General features: G+C 41.1%; 3 protein-coding genes across 4 annotated transcripts in view; all 3 read left to right on the top strand.

The window, feature by feature from the left end:
* The window catches only part of LOC123515116 (proteoglycan 4-like), a 23,889-nt gene extending 11,440 nt beyond the window's left edge, over window positions 1-12,449 (top strand). The window contains exon 3 of the transcript XR_006677780.1: window positions 12,412-12,449. The gene's annotated coding sequence lies outside the window, so the exon portion shown is untranslated. The remainder of the gene's footprint in view (window positions 1-12,411) is intronic.
* LOC123515112 lies at window positions 1,140-5,578 on the top strand. The gene is made up of 5 exons (XM_045273551.1): window positions 1,140-2,044; window positions 2,197-2,300; window positions 3,185-3,294; window positions 4,217-4,317; window positions 4,700-5,578. The coding sequence occupies exons 1-5, from the start codon at window positions 1,382-1,384 to the stop codon at window positions 5,213-5,215; spliced, it is 1,494 nt and encodes a 497-aa protein (XP_045129486.1). The 5' UTR covers window positions 1,140-1,381; the 3' UTR covers window positions 5,216-5,578.
* Window positions 7,572-10,865, top strand: LOC123515114. 2 transcript variants are annotated; one of them, XM_045273553.1, is made up of 6 exons: window positions 7,572-8,361; window positions 8,444-8,541; window positions 9,041-9,147; window positions 9,665-9,768; window positions 9,984-10,298; window positions 10,385-10,865. In XM_045273553.1, the coding sequence occupies exons 1-6, from the start codon at window positions 7,696-7,698 to the stop codon at window positions 10,478-10,480; spliced, it is 1,386 nt and encodes a 461-aa protein (XP_045129488.1). In that variant the 5' UTR covers window positions 7,572-7,695; the 3' UTR covers window positions 10,481-10,865. The 2 variants fall into 2 exon arrangements, with proteins under 2 accessions (XP_045129488.1, XP_045129487.1); XM_045273552.1 differs by having other exon boundaries at window positions 9,984-10,865.
* Window positions 12,450-16,479: the final 4,030 nt, after the last annotated feature.

Below are 16,479 nucleotides of genomic sequence, written 5' to 3'. Positions count from 1 at the left end.
ATATATATATATATATATATATATATATATATATATATATATATATATATATATATATATATATATATATATATATATGTGTGTGTGTGTGTGTGTGTGTGTGTGTGTGTGTGTGTGTGTGTGTGTGTGTGTGTGTGTGTAAATTTTTCATTTCTTTTTCGTTTGATCTGTTGTACCGCAAATAGTATGAAGAAGCATAGCATGAGTTACTTGTTGAGGCCTTCTCTCAATACACATTTGCTCCTCCCAAGACAAAGAATGGCTTTCCCATTCCAGTGATAGACACAGGGGCCGCCACAGCTAACAGAGAGGCGGACAGGCGAGATAACAAGTGGTCACGTTGGCGCGAGTTGGGTGTCATCTTTGCAGGAATCGAAGATGGAAACCTGAATCAATAAGGTGACTCTTGGTTTACTCGAAATCTTTAACATGAATTCTGCTTAACCCGATTTAAATATAAAGTTATATGTAATTTGATTTACATAAAATGTTTACTTTCGCAAGCTCATGTCTAACCATTCAATCGCGTTGTACTGTTCATTTCAAAATATGAGGGGTATTTTTCTCTTTTTTTTTCATTCTTTCTTGTTATCTCCTGCATTAAAAGTTAGGGATCATTATTATTCACTTTTTACTTACGCAAACCAACTGAAGAACAGAAATGGTGCAATGAAAAACTGACCTAATCCTTTGACCTCTTTTTCCCAATTTTTACCTTTTGACACGATTAGGGCGGTAGTTTGAAGGATTAGAACGGTCATCCTTTCTAGGAATAGGCTGAATGTAGGCAAACTTCCAGCAAGAAGAAGGAACAGATGTTGATAGCCAGAGTTGAAAGTGTTTGACTACAGCAAGGTGGAAGCACGGAAGCACAGTTTCTGAGAGCAATAGGAGGAATACCATCTGGCCAATAATCATTCCGAGGGTTAAGGCCAACGAGGGCTTGGAAAACATTGTGAAAGATTTTAATAGGTAGCATGAAGTAGTCAGAGGAGGGAGGAGAGGGAGAAACAAACTCTAAGCTTTACAAGGTAGAGTTTTTAACAAAGCTTAATTTCAGCGTAGAGCTTAGCCTTAGAAATAGATGACATGGCAATGGTGCTATCAGTATGAAATAAAGGATGGGAAGATGAAAAAGCAGAGTTATTGCAAATGTGTTTTGGTTAGGTGCCAGAAGTCTAGAGGGGAGTTGGATCTCGAAATATAAATCTGCATCACTGTCTATGATGCCGTCCAGCGCTGTGAAGGAGTACGAACAGGAAAAGTTAACACAAAACTCCTTTTTGTATCACGGCTGCCAGAGCGCCTCGGATTATCAAACCAGTATTTATTTAACGCTGCACGAGGTTGTGCGGCAGTGTGGCAGACTCCTGGTGGCTTGATGAATCTGTGCGTGAAGCCCTCACTCAGGATTGCTTGTGTCGCTACCGCGCTGTGCCTGGCGGTCGCGCAGGTGTGCAGCTTTCTTAGTGCTGGTCCAGCCCCTCTAGCACAGAGGGGCGCCGCGCCGCTGCATGATGCATCTTGCCGCGCACTCTTCACCGTCACGGATGTTCCCCAAACTTACGCGCCGAACGCCAGTCTCTTCACACACAACCGTTATGGATACGTGCCCGCTGACAAGCTGAGTGTAGACTGGAGAGCTCGGCAATACCCTGACACTTGTGGCGGCAACGATGTGGCCGGGGCAGTACAGCAGCTGCTCCTCAAGAGAGACTCTCCGTCTGGAGCGACAACGACCGACTACTCCCCGCTTGCGGCCGTCCTTCCCTCCGTGCTGGCCTTCCAGGGCGAGGGCGGGGCCAGCGTCCCGACAGTCACCGCCACCACCAGGATCGGCGCCGCCGGCGGCCAGCTGCCCTACGTGCCGTGTGAAATAGCGGCCTACTCTGACCCAGCCTCGGTAGCCGCCTGCTTCAGGGCAAGACTGGCTCGCCAGGACACTCTCTGGATCTTCTTCATGGGAGACTCAAAAATAAGATACTTATTTTTCGAGTTTCTCTCAAGAAGTGATGACGAGCTTCACTATCTAATCAAGCTTGAGGTAAGCTCTTTAAATTCGTATGTGACTAATAGCAAACACCATTGCATAAGATCGATGCTTTACGCAAAAAAGTAAATAAAAAAACAATTATCATGATCTATGACGGGAACCAAGACAATGCCAACAAAACAATCAATACTTTGCACCAACAGAACGGTACCAAGTCCCTCGCCGAGATAAACAGAAAACACCTTAAACTCAAAGTCGACATGGAAGCATCGAGCACCAAGCTGCCTGGACTGCTCGTCTCCTTCCAGTTAGTTATGCTTGTGTTTGTGTGTGTGTGTGTGTGTGTGTGTGTGTGTGTGTGTGTGTGTGTGTGTGTGTGTGTGTGTGTGTGTGTGTGTGTGTGTGTTTCACGTTAAAACAGAAAGGTCCACAACATTTTATTTCCTTTTCTCTTTATGAAGTATCTATTCTACACCATCTATTTACTTTGTTGGTTGTATTTTGCAAGGAAAACGAAAGAAGGAAATTCCGTGTTGTCCCTTGAGACTCACCTGGTATAGTGTCTAATCTGTAGAATCAGAACAAGTATAAGAACGTCAGTCTTACTATCGTGACTCTTGTTACGCACAGAAAAAAAAAAAAAAAATTGAGCATTGCTGTTGTGTCACTGTTAGCACACTCCCTCTCGTGCCCCCAACGCTGTGTGTGTGTGTGTGTGTGTGTGTGTGTGTGTGTGTGTGTGTGTGTGTGTGTGTGTGTGTGTGTGTGTGTGTGATTAAAACCACAGTAGAAGAGTGACATTTGATGGGTATTCTTCCTCGTTCTTCATGAAGTGTAATGTCAGTGTGAACTACAGAGTCACTTTGTGGTTAATGAAACTGCTGGGTTTAAAGATTTAAAGTAGTAGCTACATAAACTCAAGGGTTTTATTAAAAGTCTTTCAGGACATTCGATGTAAATTTGATACTTGATTGCTACATATGTCTTGCTTAATAAGATATTCATCTATAATTCACATTAGAAGATATGATAAGACGTGGTGTCGGGTCTGGAGAGCCAAGCCTGGCATGTAGTGCGTGTAGATATGTGGGTACGGCTATCCCAGCTAACTCTCCAAAGGATTAAGGGATGATCTTTAAACATAACTAAGTTTCTAAGAAAAATCATTAATTACTACCTTTTACCATATAGGTTCAGAACGTTCAGCGAACAGCAGATGAGCAAGATGCAAGGTAGTGCGGAGGTGGAGCAGCTGGTGCAGTGGGCTGCAGGCCAGGATACACCCCATCTTCTGGTAGTAGGTATGTTGACCGCACACTCGTTTTTCCATCACTGCATCACTCAGTGCCAGGTCTCAGTGAAGTACTCTCACCCAACACTGTTTGCAGGAAAACATCACCCACACACCTGCGTACAAACCCTGTAATGAATCTGCTTGTACTTTACACATGTTTTCTGGTATGACCTCAAGCCGTGCCTCCTGTTATCACCAAGCAGGCATTGTCACTAGTAGGCTAGATGGCTTCTGAAGACTCTTTATTTTCTGATATTCTTTTAAGCCTCAGTGGATATCTAGTACATAGCAAAGATATACATATTACAGCCGCGCAGCTGACTAAGAGTACATTCCTCTCATGGTGAGTTTTCAGTGTTTCTGCCCTAGTACAATGACACACCATATGCACGTCTCTCTCTCTCTCTCTCTCTCTCTCTCTCTCTCTCTCTCTCTCTCTCTCTCTCTCTCTCTCTCTCTCTCTCTCTCTATATATATATATATATATATATATATATATATATATATATATATATATATATATATATATATATATATATATATATATATATATATATATATATATATATATATATATATATATATATATATATATATATATATATTGTACTTTGTTCTTAGAAGTGCACCAAAGTCTTCTTCTTAACGTAATATCTTCTTAGGGGGCCGCCGTGGTACAGTGGAACCTTGCGTGCTTTGGGATCCAAGAGGTCTCCAAGCGCACGGGTTCGAATCCTGTCCACGGTCTGAGTGTAGGTTGGGCTTCCTCACTCGGGGCAACGGTTTCCTAGCGGGTGGGCTTTAAGATAGGAGGTACCCTAAAAAGTATCCCCTTTAGCCCATAAATTCCCGTGAAAAGCCCACATGGTAAAAAAAAAAAAAAAAAAAGTGACCACAATAAGGCATGGCTTGTTTTGTTCTGCCTGCAGGTTACGCTGCGTGGTCCACCAGGAAGATAAAAGCGTACTTGTGCGACACCCTGGACTTCTTGGCTGACATGCACCAGATCGTGGCGACCCTCCTGCAGCAGGTAAGTTGTTCCTCGTGCAGAGGTGCCCTGTGATATTGTCGTCAGTAAATGGTCGGTATCAGGACTAATTCATCGGTATGTTTATAGTCACATGTGCAGTCCAACAACCGCACTCAAATTCCTTACCACTCGCGCACGGACACACACTCATGCCCTCAATCCCACACCCCCACCGTTATCGATGGTCTCCCTATAGTCAGGGGATAGTGTGTGTGTGTGTGTGTGTGTGTGTGTGTGTGAAGTCTCATGAAGTGATGAAGATCCTCCGCCAGTTACATATATACACACACACACACACACACACAACTTTTTTTATATAAGAAAAGTTTCAATATTATCTTCAGTCTTGTAAAACCTTTTTCCTTCTATTTCTTTCCTTCAGATCAGTCAGAGAGCCAGGGTTATTGTGACCTCTCAGAATAGATGCAAAGTCAACACATCAGCAGCGTCTGAAGAGAACAGCATCCCTTTTGGAGACCCTACTTTTGACTGGAGCGAGGCAGTATTCCTGTACTATGTACAACGACATTCACTGCACCTGCCACCATCTCCAGCATCTGGTACAAATGCTAATGTGTCGAAATCACTGGTAAGAATAACAAAAGCACGACTGGACAACATCAGCAAACGCCACAGAGACCACCTGGTTCCAGACGTAGAAGACAGCGGAGTGTGGTGGTGGGACTCGAGTCTGCCGCTGAGCCTAGCGGAGAACAGAGAGTGTGAGGAACTGTATCTCCGCGGTCTGACCACACACCCAATATATAACGACCCCTTCCATAGGTGCTATGACTCATACCACTCGGGTGGCGTCACTCTCGGTGACCAGGTCACTATGCTGCTCAACCTGGTGTGCAACTCAGCGTTGGGGACACGGGAGGGAGTGTGCTGTAGCTAACAGTGACACAACAGCAATGCTCTATTTTTTTTCTGTGCGTAACAAGAGTCACGATAGTAAGCCTGACGTTCTTATACTTGTTCTGATTCTACAGATTAGACACTATACCAGGTGAGTCTCAAGGGACAACACGGAATTTCCTTCTTTCGTTTTCCTTGCAAAATACAACCAACAAAGTAAATAGATGGTGTAGAATAGATACTTCATAAAGAGAAAAGGAAATAAAATGTTGTGGACCTTTCTGTTTTGACGTGAAACACACACACACACACACACACACACACACACACAGACAGACAGTGGTACGACAAGATTAAGTCTTTGTGTGGTTTACAAAAACAAGCCTCTTCTCTTCCCTGTATTTCACACCTTTCACCTGACAACGCGGCCGAAGAGATTAACGGTCACTTCGCTGCGATCTGCCAGACACACCTTCCCCTTCACTCTACTACTCTCCCAGACTACCTCCCTGCCCCCTCCCCTCCACCCCCTGTCCAGGAGGTTGATGTTTACAGGAAGCTTCTTAAATTTAAACTAAACGGAAAAATTTGGGGAAGGGCTGCTGCATCATCCACGTCTCTGCTACCTGCTACCCTCAGACGTGCCTCTCCCTGCCCGCGCCACCCGACACCAGAATCGCGTGCCGCCCTTAAGAGCACCGCGCACTGACCGGTACCACCTTAGCGCGGTGCCCACTATGGTGCGAGCCATAAATAAATAAATAAATCAATAAGTAAATTCTAGGTTAAGTTAGATCCATGCATAGTTAGGTTAAGTAAGCATTTCATTGTTTTAATGGTCCCCCCCCCTGTACATTTTCAGTGTAAATCTTTTGTTGCACTGCCAAATTAATAAACCGTATATTATTATTATTATTATTATTATTACACACACACACACACACACACACACACACACACACACACACACACACACACACAGTTTGAGTGAGGAAGTGGTGTCAGCAACGAGTGTGCATAGTTTTAAAGAAAAATTGCATAAGTGTATATATGGAGACGGGGCCACACGAGCATAAAGCCCAGGCCCTGTAAAACTACGAGTACAACTAGGTAAATACAACTAAAGTCCGTTCATCCAAAGAATCCAGGCCGAAACTGTTAGTTCGGTTGGCAGCCCTGCCCACCCCCGCCGCCACTAAACCTTCCCGACACTTAAATTTTCTTCAAGTACATTTATTTTTCTTCAAGCTATAAACTTGTATAGCTATTGAGTTAAGTGAAGAAAAATAAATGTACTTGAAGGAAATTTAAGTATCGGGAAGGTTAGGGTTGATTCACACTATCGGTCCGGTCTGGCTTCGCTCTCGCTCTAATTTCACTCCGGTCAAGGTCCTGGTGCATTCACATGTCCGGTCCGCTCTCGCTCCGGTATCGGTCCCATCCCTTCCTCTCCTTCAACACTAATGGAAGTCATACCACCAGTGACGGAGGATGTGTGACTTTTCTCCATCCAATTTGGCAGTGATCGCCACTGCACTTAACGAAGAAGAAAGAAAGCAAAAAAGTAGATTGTGGGTTCATCCTATGCTGAAAGATAGAAAGAGTGAAGGAGAGTTCCATACTTTATATCCTCATCATATTGATGATGAGACTAAATTTTTCAACTACTTGTGAACATTGGAACATTTGAAAAAAAAATACTCTAAAAAACTGAGGATGAAAACCACAAGATGTAATTAACTTTTGCATATTTTTTTTCCAGTGTACATATATATATATATATATATATATATATATATATATATATATATATATATATATATATATATATATATATATATATATATGCCAACTGTAAAAATTATCCCTATACCAGTGATAAATAAGATTTTATTCCCTAATTATTTATCTACCTTTTGCATGATCCCATTGTAGTGTTTTCTTCTGATTCTCCATGTTTTATAGGATGAAAGGCAGAAACATTTCCCCATACAAAGGCTGAATCATGACTGGAGCGGACCGTTGCTAGTTCACACTGGCTGCAACAGTCCGGTCTCGCTCCGCTCTCGCTCCAGTCAAAATATCTTTTGAATGTATCACAACTGGAGCGAGAGCGGAGCGAGAGCGAACTGTTACCGCCAGTGTGAATGCTTACATTGAAATGCATTAAACATTACTGGACTGGACCGAGACTGGAGCGAGAGCGGAGCACGATCGAACCTATGGTGTGAATCAACCCTTAGTGGCGGCGGGGGTGGGCAGAGCTGCCAACCGAACTAGCAGTTTCGGCCTGGATTCTTTGGATGAACCGACTATAGGTAAATACACGCACATGAACCGGACCATAAGGTGGGCAGGCTGCCGTCCTGCGCTGCGAGGGAACAGGAACAGGAAAAGTTAAAATAAAACTCGCTTGATGCCACGGCTGCCAGCGCGTCCCGCATTATGAGAACTACTTTACTTAACGCTGCAACGCCTGCATGAGATTGTGCGGCAGTGTGGCAGACTCCCAGTGACTTGATGAATGTGTGCGTCAAACTCTCACTCAGGAACGCTTGTGTCGCCGCCGCGCTGTACGTGGCGGTCGTGCAGATGCGCAGCTTTCTTAGCGCTGGTCTAGATGATCGCCCATCACAGAGAGGAGCCGCGCCGCTACATGATGCATCTTGTCGTGCGCTCTTCACCGTCACGGACGTTCCCCATCGTTACGCACCCAACGCCAGCCTCTTCGTACACAACCGTTATGGATATGTGGCTGCTAACAATCTCAGTGTAGACTGCAGAGCTCGGCATTACCCTGACACTTGTGGCGGTAAAGACGTGGCCGGGGCAATACAGCAGCTGCTCCTTAAGAGAGATTCCCCGTCTGGAGCGGCCACGACCGACTACTCCCCACTTGCGGCCGTCCTTCCCTCTGTGTTGGCCTTCCAGGAAGAGGGCGAAGCCAGCTCCCCGACAGTCACCGCCACCACCAGGATCGGCGCCGCCGGCGGTCTGCTGCCCTATGTGCCATGTGAAATAGCAACGTATGCTGACCCAGCCTCGGTTGCCGCCTGCTTCAGGGCAAGACTGGCTCACCAGGACACTCTTTGGATCTTCTTCATGGGAGACTCAAAAATCAGAAACCTATTTTATGAGTTTCTTTATAGAAGTGAAGAAGAACTCCAATATCACATTAAATTTCAGGTGAGTTTCTGTGTCGGTTGTCTCGCATGAGCGTCGTCAAAACGTTGTGACGGATGGTAAGAGAAACACTTTCTTTTTATAGAAAGGTAGCGCGCCCTTCACTACACTGGACAGGAAGCACATGAAGCTGGATATGGAGGCAGTCAGCGCCAAGCTGCCTGGGATGCGCATCTCCTTGGAGTGAGTAGTGAGAGAAGCACACAGGCCTTCATCTCGCTCACCTCTTTGCATGGGATGATGCATGGCAATAAAACAAACTACCCGTCCTCTTTGTATGTATGCAAAATTACACATACACACGTGTGATACAACACAGTATGCAAAATGCACTTTATCAACGTAGGAATGTCTTTATAATTTTATGATTAGCAAGAACTCTGATAAATAAAATGTTTCAACAATTAAGAAAAAAAAGAAAAAGATGATGAATATGGCAATATTCTGATGCCTTATTAGTAGTTCACATGAAACAGAACCACTGCCGTGACGTGAATCATCACTACAGTCGCTATACATATCGTTGTATATCATGCATGACAAGGTACTAAATCACTAGACGAACCATGCGTCTTGTAATTTATTCCGCTGTCATGTTTATTAAGCCACATCGCATGGAATATAGCGGCGTGACAACAAACTTTTATGTCCATTATTATATAATTTTATCTTTGCGGCACAGGTTTAGGACATTCAGCAACTTGGCATACCCGAGGACCAGCGTGGAGGTGGTTCAGCTGGCGCGGTGGGCGGCAGGACAGGAGACGCCTCCGCACTTGCTGGTAGTGGGTATGTATAGCAAAGTCAAGGAAGGTTGTTGAACCTTCCTGCGCTCGCCACTCTCCTGCCCGTGTGTACATTGTTCTTCCCACCTGTGTGTGTGTGTGTGTGTGTGTGTGTGTGTGTGTGTGTGTGTGTGTGTGTGTGTGGAGCAGGATTAGTGCTTTGAGTGTGACTTTCTTGCATGAAAATTATATATTTTTCTCTGAGCCTTGCTGCTCACGGCCTTGTAGATCATAACCGCATAAAGATGTATATATTATGTATAATTTCTAAAAAAAGAATTCTAATGATAGTTTATTTTTTTCTTTATGGCGTTGAAATAGCTGAGGCGACAATGGTGCTGGATGAAATAGATACCTATCCAAAAATACAGTATTATCCAAGTACAACTGAAGTGATCGAGATGTGTTACCTGTAAGATGTGTTGGAAGACACAATGCCAGTGTTCCTTGCTGTCCTTCTTAGCAGTGTTACCAGTAATTAGATGTAAAGCACAGTTTTTAGCACCCACTTCCCTTTGCAGGTTACGAGTGTTGGACTATCTTGAAGAGTGACGCTCGGGAGTTTCATGACGTGCTTGGCAATCTGATGGATATGCACGAGGTGGTGGTGCCTTTGCTGTATCAGGTGAGAGCAGCTCATGTGATGGTGGCTCGGCTTATTTTCTTAATGATTAGTTTTTTTTTTGACGTCGTAAAGTAGTTATACTGTTTTATTAATTCACCTTGAGTAGGAATGATTGGCTCTTATTTGATCAAGAAAACTCATGCTTAAATGTGATGTTGCATGTCATGACAACTGGCACCGAAATCACGTCTGGATTTTATTTTATTTTCTTTCAGTTAAGCCAAAAGACGCGGGTGGTCGTGACCTCCCAGAACAGATACAAGCAATATGCTGCACAGGATGAGCAAGTTGTGCGTCGAGGATATTTTGCTGACAACATCCACGAATGGAGCGAGACGGTGTTCCTACATTATCTACGACGCCTCTCGTTTCGCCATCCACAGCCCCCAACGTCTGATACTACGTCCGACGCTCTAACGGAACCTCCTGCACGGGTCACGATAGCTCCAGCACGTAATTCACAGTCGCGGGACCACCTCATTCCTACAGTGGAGGACAGCGGAGTGTGGTGGTGGGACACAAGTTTGCCGGTGAGCTTGGCGGAGAACGCTGAATGTGAACAACTGTACTTCCGCGGTCTGAGGCGCCATCCCATGTACAAAAGCCTCTTCCACAGGTGTATGGACGACAACCACGCAGGCATCGTCACCCTTGCGGACCAGGTCACCATGCTGCTCAATCTGGTTTGCAATTCCATGCTGGGGGCACGTGAGGGGGTGTGCTGTGGCTGACGGGAGGAGGCAACAGCGATGCCGAGATTATTTGTTCGAGGTGATAGATTTTGAGTTCTTAGGTTCTTGTTAATGTTTTCTGTACTTCCAGTTGGTGTTTGTATCTCGCGTCATGAAGTGACCTGATGACACAATATAGTCTTTACTTTGATTACGTATTACCTATGTGAATATATTTCAAATAATATAAAAAGAGACCGAAGTTAAATACAAAAAGGGAAACCGAGAGAGAGAGAGAGAGAGAGAGAGAGAGAGAGAGAGAGAGAGAGAGAGATAGCATAGGATAAGAGATGTCTCTTGACAAGGTCAAGGCAGGGAGAATAACAGCACGCACAGAAGTCAGTCAACATCAGAAGCATCGCATAAAAAGAAAAAAAAAAGTATATATATATATATATATATATATATATATATATATATATATATATATATATATATGTATATATATAAATTGGCAGCGTTCCTGTGATAAAGTGAATTAATTCTCGTGTATATAGTCAGATGGTGCACAAGTGAACTGTAGAGACAAAACTCTTGGTAATTAGACGAACACGTATGGTAGGCGTTACAGTGATAAGTACGCGTATGTGATATATTTTGTGTTGATATTCCATAAGATTGTACATAAGAATGCAAAAAAGAAGAGTGGTAACCTGCAAGAACCCATCAATATAACACGTGGCGTCCCCTGTACAAAACATGTCTACATATTTCCACCAATCATTTCCACCCATTAATTTGTTTAATGTTAGTTCAGAGCAGGGGTGGACAAACATTTCGGTGCTAGGGCCACATTAAAAATAATCTCAATCTTATAGGGCCGCATACTATAATAATTAACCCAAATTCATTAATATTTGAAAAACAAAATTAAAGGGAAGAAAATGAAATGCTCACAATACTATTTGGTGTTGTTTATTAACTTGTTCTTTCAAATTTACTAACATTTGTCGGCCAGATGAATTCCTTTGGCGAGCTGCATGCTGCCCGCGGGCCGTAGTTTGCCCACACCTGGTTTAGAGCTTGCCTCTCTTCTCAACTGTAGCTTACTCGTGTGTACATTATGCATGCATACTGTGAGGCTGAACTGATGTCAGAAATGTTCTAAATACTGTGTCATATCATATTATGATGTTCTCTCTTTTCGTAACTTTCTCTCAAGGTGAAGTTAAGTGGAAATTAACTTGTAGTGTAGGGATTATAGATAAAAATGTAATCAACCTTTCTCATGTGTGTTATTGATAAAAATTAAAACAAACCACAAATCCTATTCCTGGTTCTTATCGTAACTCATCCACTATCCTGATGTCAAGTATCTCAATGCGGGTTGCCTCCATACACGAGCAGCCTCAGCGTGCGTGGCTCAGTCTGGAGGCGTTCCCCATCTGAGACTTTTGATGTAATTGATGTCTTTAGTGTATGTAATTTATACTTTAATAACAAAAATACATAAACAGATGTCTTTTACCTTTGTACGTCTTCATCAATCGCTTAACGATCCACTTCAGACCCCGTTTCGCCTCCACTATGAAAACTTGTCCGATTTATGTATTACAGAATTTGAATCACAAACTACGTCAGACCCTAAGCCAGCCAGACCAAATTCATGACACAAGAAAACTACTGAGTCACATATGTGTATAATTACCTAACCTTAAGTGCAGTGGCCGTGAAAAGAGAAGACACAGTCCACCCCTTTCACTGCAATTCCACAGCCTGCGTCCGCTTTAATAACTTGTTACACTCCCTTCTTTCTTTATTCATTTTCTGTGAACAACGAAGTCTCATGGTGATTCTCCTACCAAACCATTTCAAACACCATTTCTTGAAGGAATAGGGTTTATAAGCTCTTGTCTGAAACAACATGACTGAAGACACGACTATTTTGGTGGTAAAAGGAGTGTAAATAAAGTCTCTCTCTCTCTCTCTCTCTCTCTCTCTCTCTCTCTCTCTCTCTCTCTCTCTCTCTCTCTCTCTCTCTGTGTGTGTGTGTGTGTGTGTGTGTAAATGCTGGGTTGAATAACGAGTAGGATACGAGTGGAATGAATCAGGTAACACGCTATTACATAACACCTTAATTAAGCACAGCGGACCAGATGTCATCAGCACCACATGCCTCATCTGCCTACATTTTTTTTCTATTTTTTTTATGTAGGAAAGAAACCGGCCAAGGGCAATAAATTTAAGACAAAAAAAAAAAAAAAAAAAAAAAAAAAAAAAAAAAAAAGGCCCACTGAGACACCCGTCCCCGAAGAAGGTGAAAAGTTAGCCAAATGAATGGAATAAATTCTTGAAACCTTCATTTTAAAGAAGCTCAGGTCATAGGAAGGCAGAAATAAAGACGCAAACACGGAATTACAGAGTCTAGTAGCTGTTTGTGTGTTTTACGATGTATTGATTTTAGTGTTTTATATTTGTGACTAAGATTGTTACATTTGTATTATAGCCCTCAAACACTGAACTTCTATCTAGATCTCTATTTTCATAAGTTGCAAAATTCAAGAAAAGTACAGTTGGCATTATAAATGAGAATGTACTCGTATACATCTACTCAACCTCTCTCCTTATAATTTCCCTCCACGTACACTGCTGCATACATAGACATGTCTCAAGAGAAGTTTCCACAACTGCATCCGACACCCTCCTCCCAACCCCCGCCTCAACACACACACACACACACACACACACCGCGTAGTGTAGTGATTAGCCCGCTCGACTCAGACGTCCACGCGTAGGTTCGAATCCCACCAGACACCGCTTTGAAGCTATGCCATTTGTCGAGTGGTTTAAAGTTACCTACCTGTCACCAATGATACCTAAGTTCTAAGTGGTTGCACCAAAGATGCGCTTGGGTGGTGATGTGGGCCCTGATATGGGCACCACTACAAATAAAATTACTTGCGCCACTAATAGGCGGAAGCTAAACAGCGCTTCCCACATATACTCTTCAAGTATGCCTACAGGCGCTATAGGCCATAACGTAAAACACACACACACACACACACACACACACACGCCCGGTAGCTCAGTGGTTAGAGCGCTGGCACAGAGTAGAGAAGAGACAGAGAGGAAAGCTCCAAAATTATGTGAAGAAAAAGCTAACTGCCAGCTCTGATATAGTTGCATTACTCAGCCACGAAGTGACGTTACTGTCGTATAGTGAAAACGGGAGGCACAATGTAAAAATAAATGAATAACTACAGTATATGCATTATTGTACAAAATATAATTATAAATGTGTTGATATTGTTCTTTGTAATGATTATTATTGGAATATTTTATGAACGATTAAATAGGTGTTCTATCTAATTCGCTTGGAAATAATTTGTTAAAAAGTAATATATTTGACATATCTAACTACGCGGTATAACACTACTATAACACTACAATCTTCTAATAAATCAGTAACTCTGAATAGGCTATAATGATATGGTAGATATCCATTATGACACAATATTATGTTCCGTTGTAAAGAGAACTACTTGCATATTGTTATGAACGTTCTGGGTGACTTTGATTCCCAACATTACATACAGACACAGTCTAATGTCTAATTATCCATGTGTCGTGTGCCACAGAAGCAAGAGGATCCATCCACAATTTTCATACCACCGATTTCCTAAGGATAATGAAAGGTAAGTCAATTTGTTGTGTGTTGATAACTGTTAAGGCGCTCAGTTAAACTATACAAGACAATTTTTAGTCAATTTCCAGTTACTGTATTGAAATCCATGCTGATAATAGCCTAGTTTCTAATCAACGGGCGTGCTCTATCTCATGAACAATTTTTGTTCAGCACTTCAGATAGTCTGTAACATACCTAAACTAAATTTTTTTGTTAATGAGGCTTTACGTCTACTTTACTCGGAATTCCATTCCCAGATGGTTATTTTTGTCACAATTACAAATAACGTAGGTTAGGTTACATTCAGAAGGTTGGGTTATGTAAGGTTTGTTTAATTTACCGTAAAACTTTATTCTAACTCCGTTTCTTGTTCACCCAGTTATAGTAATGTGTTTCCCTTGCGTAACATAACTACAGTATGCCTAAATATGACAAAAATTTCATATGAAAAAGAAGTATTATATAAAATGGAGTTAACTTTAGGTAAAACCCAGTTTACCGTTGTTTTGGTTGACTTTGGTTGAGGAAATACACATCTCCAAATCAAAGTGAGGTACACAAAGGTTGTGTCAGAAATGTGACCAGACAGTGCCGAGAATTAAAAAAAAAAATGCATGTAAGTAGAATTGGGAGCAATCTTCAAGGTTACATGTTACCAAGGTAATCGTAGATAGATTGAAGGTTATCCAGCTTTGTTGGCCTCACAATTATTAAAATTATATAGAATTAGGCTAAGCATGTACTGTAATTATATGATAAGTCATTCAGTTCCCCGAAATATATGAAATGCACTTGTTGGTCTTTTCTTGTCTATAGGTAGAAATTTTTTATGATGAATGGCAATTCTGTCAATATTGATCATTGAATTATATGAGGCATATGTAGACATTTTTACAAATAAACTACATCAGCCTTATTTTCTCTTGTCATTACAGGTGTGATGTATGGAGAAAGGCAGTCAAGGCTCCTCAGATTTTGCAGCTGAAAACTTCAGACCTGAATGAGAGGTATAGGGTCTGCAGCTACCATTTCTCTTCCTCGAACTATTTAACCTCGACCAAACTCCTACATAATGCCTATCCAGACCAAAACCTGCCAGGTAAGAAATGCTATATGATTATGGTTCATTTGTGCCTAGGTACTGTACTATACATCACAACTATGTGAATCTGTTTAAATTATAATATATTTAGTATTTCTTTGCTGTATATGTAATCACTATTGAAAAATAGAATAGATGCACACACACACACACACACACACACACACACACACACACACACACATATATATATATATATATATATATATATATATATATATATATATATATATATATATATATATATATACACAGTACAATATATATAAATGTTTGACCAACATAATTTCTTTTGTTTCAGGTTATGGACGTAATGAAAAGGTAATGTAAAAAAATGGTATGCATTTCTTTTTTTTATTTCTGAGTGCTTTGGTTGCATGTTGTGTACAGCAAAAATATTTTAGGTTAGTGCTTGTATCTATAATGTTACTGGTTGTGTTATACTGTTTGTATGTGTAATTGTATATATATATATATATATATATATATATATATATATATATATATATATATATATATATATATATATATATATATATTGTATATTTGCCTGTAAATTCTATTTACTTCTTCAGTAATATACATTGTCTTTGTGCTTGTACTACATATATTATTTTTTGTGTTTGCATTGTTGTTTGTGCATGTGTTTTGTTTGTGCTTATAAAGTTAGTTGTGCATGTGCTTTATTTGTGCTGGTAGCCTATATTTAAGCATGCAGTTATTTATGTTATAATTTTTTTTGCTTGATATTTTTTATATGTTGCACTAAGTGACATAAGTTTAAAACAAATCCTGCTTGTTTAAGTATGCTTCTGTTCTTGCAAAGTTACTTGTGCATGTGCTTCATTTGTGTTGGTAGCCTATTATTGTGCTTCTATATTGAATTGTTGTTTCAGTAAAATATTTGCTGTGGCAAAAAAGTTTAGAAAAAAAAAACATTAAATGTTTTCCTTTCCAACATTGTGATATACAGTATAATGTGATACAAAAATTATATGTGTATACTGTATACACAAAAGAGAGAGAGAGAGAGAGAGAGAGAGAGAGAGAGAGAGAGAGAGAGAGAGAGAGAGTGTGAATTGTATATACATTGAATTTACTTCTGTTAATGTAATCATTTTTTTTTTATTTACTTCTGTTAGTGTAATCATATTTCTATAGGCCTACTGATATAATAACCTAAGTATTTCCCAAAAATAAGGACACACCTTGTATAATATAAATGTTACACAAAGTTTTTATATGTTAAACTT

Source organism: Portunus trituberculatus, chromosome 38 (genome assembly GCF_017591435.1).
Source record: "Portunus trituberculatus isolate SZX2019 chromosome 38, ASM1759143v1, whole genome shotgun sequence".
In the NCBI taxonomy this organism is placed as follows: domain Eukaryota; kingdom Metazoa; phylum Arthropoda; class Malacostraca; order Decapoda; family Portunidae; genus Portunus; species Portunus trituberculatus.
This window is presented reverse-complemented; position numbering and strand designations above follow the sequence as displayed.

Bases quoted from the DNA above. Each gene is read 5' to 3' on its own strand.
- LOC123515114 (XM_045273552.1), top strand. From the start codon at position 7,696: ATGAATGTGTGCGTCAAACTCTCACTCAGGAACGCTTGTGTCGCCGCC. The intron at 8,362-8,443 runs GTGAGTTTCTGT...TTCTTTTTATAG, and splicing joins AATATCACATTAAATTTCAG to AAAGGTAGCGCGCCCTTCAC. The intron at 9,769-9,983 runs GTGAGAGCAGCT...ATTTTCTTTCAG, and splicing joins TGGTGCCTTTGCTGTATCAG to TTAAGCCAAAAGACGCGGGT.
- LOC123515112 (XM_045273551.1), top strand. From the start codon at position 1,382: ATGAATCTGTGCGTGAAGCCCTCACTCAGGATTGCTTGTGTCGCTACC. The intron at 2,301-3,184 runs GTTAGTTATGCT...TTTACCATATAG, and splicing joins GGACTGCTCGTCTCCTTCCA to GTTCAGAACGTTCAGCGAAC. The intron at 4,318-4,699 runs GTAAGTTGTTCC...TCTTTCCTTCAG, and splicing joins TGGCGACCCTCCTGCAGCAG to ATCAGTCAGAGAGCCAGGGT.